This window comes from Pseudorca crassidens, chromosome 3 (assembly GCF_039906515.1).
Source record: "Pseudorca crassidens isolate mPseCra1 chromosome 3, mPseCra1.hap1, whole genome shotgun sequence".
Lineage (NCBI taxonomy): Eukaryota > Metazoa > Chordata > Mammalia > Artiodactyla > Delphinidae > Pseudorca > Pseudorca crassidens.
Window position 1 is genome coordinate 133,110,833 of NC_090298.1, and position 6,000 is coordinate 133,116,832.

Sequence of the window (6,000 nt, forward strand, 5' to 3'; positions counted from 1 at the left end):
CTGTGGCGTGAGGGCTCAGTAGTTGTGGCTCGCGGGCTCTGGAGCGTAGGCTTGGTAGTTGTGGCGCACAGGCTTAGTTGCTCCACAGCATGTGGAACCTTCCTGGACCAGGGCTCGAACCTGTGTCCACCGCACTGGAAGGCGGATTCTTAACTACTGCCCAGCAGGGAAGCCCAAGCTTCTACCCCTTTTAAGGTTGACCTCAAAGCTTAGTTCTGGCATGTATGAGAAAGTGGGTCACCTGCTTTGCCACCTCTGGTTGGCGCCTGCCTCTTCCAAGCACGTTTCTCTCCTTATCAACTTCAAACTCCACTTCCCATTAGGGTCCTGGGCATCCCTGAAACTTTTGTGCCACTGAGGGCTCTGATGAGATCCGAACATTGTGATCTAGAATGCTTATGCAACTCTGTCCTTTGCTATTTTTTGCTAATTTATCCTACTCACTTCTCTTAACAAGGGACATTTCAAAAACATGGGGAGAGGAAGCTAGGGGGATGTTTACCCAATAACTTTCACTAAGAAATTCACTTCTCTGTTTCTGATGCCTATTTCTGATTCAGCTCCACCAATACCTATTTCTGGTCGCTGGTCCTTTGCCACTTCACTCTGGGGGGTCTGGAGCAAGGGCCCTGCCCAATCACATTAAGCATCAGAGACACAGTCCCAAGTGGGCATTTGAGGAAAAGCGCACAGCAACAGAGCTGTATCAATCCCTTATCCAAGAGATAGGTGGCCAAGAGTCCACACAAAAAAATGAAAGTTGACACAGATCAAAGCACTTTCACTTCTCCCCCAAAGAGACACAAGCTGCAACATGAGTATGAACATTTATTTTTAAGTGGGTAATCCAAAAATATTTCTCTAGTCTGGAAGATGCTCAGACACTGATATTTAAGATATGATGTTTCCAGGGGACATTTCAAGCAAAACAATGAAATAGCACTGTAAGGATTTATGTAGCTTCCCTGTCCAGATTCACTGAGTTTTTGTCTTGCAACTCTACTCTGTGCTAGGAAGGGGCAACATCACCCCTCCTAGGAAGTGTAGGAGCTGACCCACTGCTTATACTTCCCCAGGGCAGGGTTAAATGCCTTTCTCTTTTGAGCTAGATTAAACAGATCTTCAGCTCCACAGGGTATTGGAAATCTGTCCTATATATCTGTACCCCCCTTAAGACATAGTACAATATTTAGCATATAGTGTTCAACTAACGTTTGATGAATGAAGTAATTACAAAATGAGAATAAGATGCCTGAGTGAGACCTACCTCTCCCTCCCTTGACATTCATTCATTTGTTCTTCAACAAATATTTATGGTGCCAGGCACGGTGCTAACTATTCCTACAAAATACAATGACCCAGATTCTGGGCAGACAATGGCTGGGAACAAAGACAGGATCTGAGCTCCACTTTGTTTCTCAGGCCCTTCCTGAGGATGCCCAGCATCCCACATCTGGAGGGAACAGAGAGGCGTCTATAAAAGTATCAGATCCATTCCTCGGACAATAATGGATAGGTTGGAATATCCAAGATCTTAATTTTTAAAAATAACCTTCTCTAGGACGGCCATCCATTAATTTGTCTAGACTTTTCCTGAAGCTATTTTCAGTCTCTCCTACTTTTTGATGAAATGAACGCCATACATTTATTGTCTTTAGGATAAAACATTATTTGCTTTCATTTGTCCTAGTATTTTTGCTGTAAATTCCCTTATTAAATCCAAACTGGAGCATTTTTGGACATGTCTGTATTACTCTAGGCATAACTTCATGTATTCTGGGCATTTCTACTCTCCATTTACCTTTCCAGACTCAAGGACCACAAGTCTGAAATCTTTCCTGACACAGCTCTCTCCTCTCTCTGCTACCGTAATCTGGCTCTCATATGTTGCCCAATAAATCACTGACCATTTGAACCCAAAGGGCTCTTGTTAACTACCCCTCCTCTCCAGCCCTCTTCCTTCTTATCCCATCTAAGCCCTATTTTATAAATGAGGAAACTGAGTTCAGAAAGTGAAAGGTCCAGTAGCTGGTTACTGACATGCAGCAATCACATCTTCCTTTCCAGTTCTTTCTTGTCTCACTTGAGCTATAAGAACCAGAACCAAAGACTATCCTAGATGCACAGATCCTTCCTGCAAGAACAGGATAATGTTTTCTGTCTTATTCCCAATCCCCTTTATAAAGCCTGTGCATTCTGCTGGTGTCATGGCCCAAGGAGCCTACTGAATTTTAAGATTATTGGATTTGAAGACAGATTCCTCAGTACAAGGTCTCTACCCTGCGTCTTATTTTAAAAATAGTTTGGGTTATCATTTTTCTCTCCAAGTATATTATCTCATCAATAAAGTGAAGCAGGGACTTCCCTGGCGGTCCAGTGGTGAAGACTCCGCACTCCCAATGCAGGGGGCACGGGTTCGATCCCTGGTCAGGGAACTAAGATCCCGCATGCCTCACAGTGTGGCCAATAAATAAATAAATAAATGAAGTGAAACACATATTATGCAGAGCAAAAACTAATGACAAAATTTAATCAATCCCAGCTGAGAGTCGGTGACTTTTGTGACACATATTTGCACTTAGCTTATGTCAGCATTAACGTGGATTTTCATTTCCTCAACTACTTGCATTTAGAAGTGTTTCTAGTAGGTTGTCACACAACGAAGGAAAGCCCCATCTGGGATATCCAAAACTGGAACACAGAGCAGAAAGAGTGGGCCAGAAACGGAACTAGTGGTGATAACTGGGCTTCCAGGAAAGTTGAGTAGGTGACCTCAAGCCTCACAAAATGGAGTTGTCAGCTTCTGCCTGTGAAAATGAGATTCTTTGTCTTACCTTTTCCCTCAAGGGGCTTTCTGCAGTCTTCCACTGAGGTATTATTAGTTCATGCTGTGGCTGGGGGCTGCCTTCCCCACTTCCTCCTGCCAACACAGGAAGCACACCATTGGAATCCCAGACCTCTGCACCCTAGCTAAGCCAGGCATGCACTGCCAACCGGAAAGACCCATATTGGGTTGTCAGGAGACCTGATGGATTCCAGGCTCTTGGCACTCACTATGGGTCAGGCACTCTGCTAGGTGCTGATAATATAGTGGTTGGTCTGTGTATACTTCACAAAGTTTATCTTCTAGAGATGGGAAGCAGACAACACAAATATTCTCCAATGGTACCAGAGGGTCATGAAATAAAGAGACCCTGAAGAGGAGGTACCTATTTTAGAGAGGATGATCAGCAAGGATGGCATTTAATTGAGACCTGAGGGACCAGAAAGTTGCAAAGATCTAGGGGACGGGTGTCCCAGGGAGACAGGTCAGCAAGAGCAGAAATGGCCTTGGCCTGTTTAAGGAACAAGCAGAAGTTAGGGGTAGCTAGAACGTAGCAAACGAGAGGGGAAATTGGTAGATATGGTCAGCAAGACAGCCATGGGTCTGATATCACAGAGGGCATGGAAAGTGTCTGGATTTTATTATAAATAGACTTGGAAGGCACTGGAGGGTTTAGACACAGAGCAATATGATCTGTATTTGGTTTTTAAAAGATCTTTCTGCCGCTGGGTGGAGATGGAGAGGGTGGAGGTGGGGGAGGGAGGCAGGAGTGCAAGTAGAAGCAGGAAGGCAAGGCTGGAGACTTGCAGGAGCCCTAGTGAGAGTTGCTGGTGGCTCAGACTAGAATGACATCAGTAAAGAGGAATGAAGTGTTTGGATTCTGGGTATATCTGAAGGGCAAGCCCCTGGGTATTATTTCCATTGAGTTTCAGTTTTCTCATCTGTAAAATGAAGACAATGATACCCACCTGCCCATCTCACAGCATTACTGGGGAGAGTTACTGTGAAAGTGCTTCCCAATCCGCAAAGCGTCATCACGTTAACCTGAGCTTCCTAAGGGCAAGTTTGCTTTTTCATATCACTTTCTACTTTCCAAATGATTCTCACCACCCAGTTCTCTGTACTCAAGACAACCCTGGGAGCTAGGTAGGAGGATTCCTATTTTTCAAGAAAGGTGAATTGAAATCTGTTTGAGGAGACTTGTTCCAGGCAGGGCAGACCTCAAACATTGGTCGCAGGCAATCTTAATAAAGTGGTAATTGCTCAAGACCTAGGCAAATTAGTCTCCGTAAGAATAGGCCAAATCCACAGGGCTCCTGGGGTTGAAGTGAGGACTCCAAAATTTATTCTTTCTAAACCAACCACATCAATCACATAGCATACAATGAGTGACACAGAAGATGGCCATAGTTGTTCTGTTAGACTGGCCCAATTATGAGTGATTAACTTTCCTTTGAGATTACTGATATGATGTGTTCTCAATCAAAATAGAACCTAAAAAATAACCTCATTAGAGTAGAATTAGTTTCATCATATTAGTAAAAATGAGAAGCAATTCATTCATTTACTCATTACATATTTTCTGAGCGCTTAACTGTATGCCGAATACTATGCTAGGTGCTTGATATTCACTGGGGAATCAGGCATAGTTTCTGATCTAGTGGCTCTGATCAATCTAGATTCTCTGCAACAAAAAGGAATTATGCTATTCAATGGAACATTCAAAGGAATGAAATGATCTTTATGATTGCAAAAATTATTGAAAGCTAGGCTCAATAACAGGAACACAGTACATCTTAAGAAAAACTATTCAAACCTTGGAAATAAGGCAAAAAGAGCAAGCAGGATGTCCTTTCAATGTCACATTTGGAGCATTGTTTAATGGGCCTTCCCACATATTAGTGAATTATCTAGAGGAGTGTACCTTTGTTTGACTTTTTTGTTTCCTATTAATTAAAGGCTATACTCTGTGAAATTATCTGTTAACTGTAGCTTTCAGTCTGGTAGAGATGCAAATGACTTCAGTATAGTAGAAAGATAACTAAGAATTATGGTTGTTTGGCCCCATGGAGCACTGACCACTTGTGTATCTGTCCCAGCACAGGATTTCAACATTCTTTCTCCAATGCTTGTATCACTCCTGTTCCTCTAATGCTTTGAACTAGCTTTACCATTCTATTCACTGCCTCATTAATGAATCAAATCAATCTTTGCCAACCTTTCATCCCATATTTGTATAAGAGTCATGTTTTTAACTTTTTGAAAATTATACTTCTGCGATTTCTTGAAGGAATTTATAGTCATTGAAACCATGTTTTTGGAGAATGTAACGATGTGGCAAATGCTCATAATGTGAAGTGGCTTATGCAAGACACAAAACAGTACCTATGGTATGGCTCCAATTTTACCAAAATATATTTATAGGCACACACACAAAGACTGGAGAAAAGAGGAGAGACTAGGAAAGCAGCGGAAAGAAAAGCCAAAAGCAGAAAAACCGAGGAAAAGGAGAGAGAGGGAGGCAAGCCAGGGAGGGACCGACTGTTTTCTGCCTGCTCCGGGTCTCCCGCATCTCCACCACCTCCCCTGGCGCACAACGTGGGAACAAAGCCGGGGCTCCCGGCCTGGGGGCCGGCGGGGGCGCTGCCCCGAGGAGTTGCGGGGGGCGACTCCCAGCTGCCCAGCTCCCCCAACCCACCCACCTCCAAAGCCCCCCGTCCCCCGCCCCGCTACTTACTTCTGGTCCACCCCGGCAGGGCGAGCGCCAGCAGGCAGAGCTGGGCAGCGCCCACGCCCCGGGGCATGGTGGCAGCTGGCCCCTCGCGCACTCTGCGTTCACCAGCACGCGGCCATGCCAGCACCCTAACCAGGCCGCGGCGCTTCTGGAACCCACAGTCGCCCCGCAGCTCCCAGCCCTGCTCCCAGCCATTGGCCGGGACGCTCCGCCCCCGGCTCCGCGGAGGAGGGGCGGGAGGAGCCAGGGGCGGAACCGGGGCGGAACCAGCGCGACCCCTGGGAGCCAGGCGAGGTGGGGGCGGGGGGCGGTGTTCGGCGGTGCTCAGGTGCTGGCGATCAGGGGAGGGCGAGTCCGAGCCGGAGGAAGGGTAGGGATTCACTGTGGGCGTGGCCTGAGGAGGGTCGGGGGCTTGGGTTTGTAGGAATTAAGCTGGACCCCT

The 6,000-nt window shown here is 45.9% G+C and overlaps 1 protein-coding gene across 2 annotated transcripts in view; it reads right to left on the minus strand.

The window, feature by feature from the left end:
- Nucleotides 1-5,761, minus strand: part of ADAM19 (ADAM metallopeptidase domain 19) — an 88,808-nt gene extending 83,047 nt beyond the window's left edge. The window contains exons 1-2 of one of the 2 annotated variants that reach the window (XM_067732390.1): nt 5,562-5,760; nt 2,835-2,920 (exon numbers count right to left, since the gene is read on the minus strand). In XM_067732390.1, the coding sequence (XP_067588491.1) occupies nt 2,835-2,920; nt 5,562-5,628 (153 nt within the window). In that variant the 5' untranslated portion in view covers nt 5,629-5,760. Of the gene's footprint in view, nt 1-2,834; nt 2,921-5,561 lie in introns of both variants that reach the window. The other variant, XM_067732389.1, reaches the window with a different exon arrangement.
- Between the last annotated feature and the right edge of the window lie 239 nt (nt 5,762-6,000).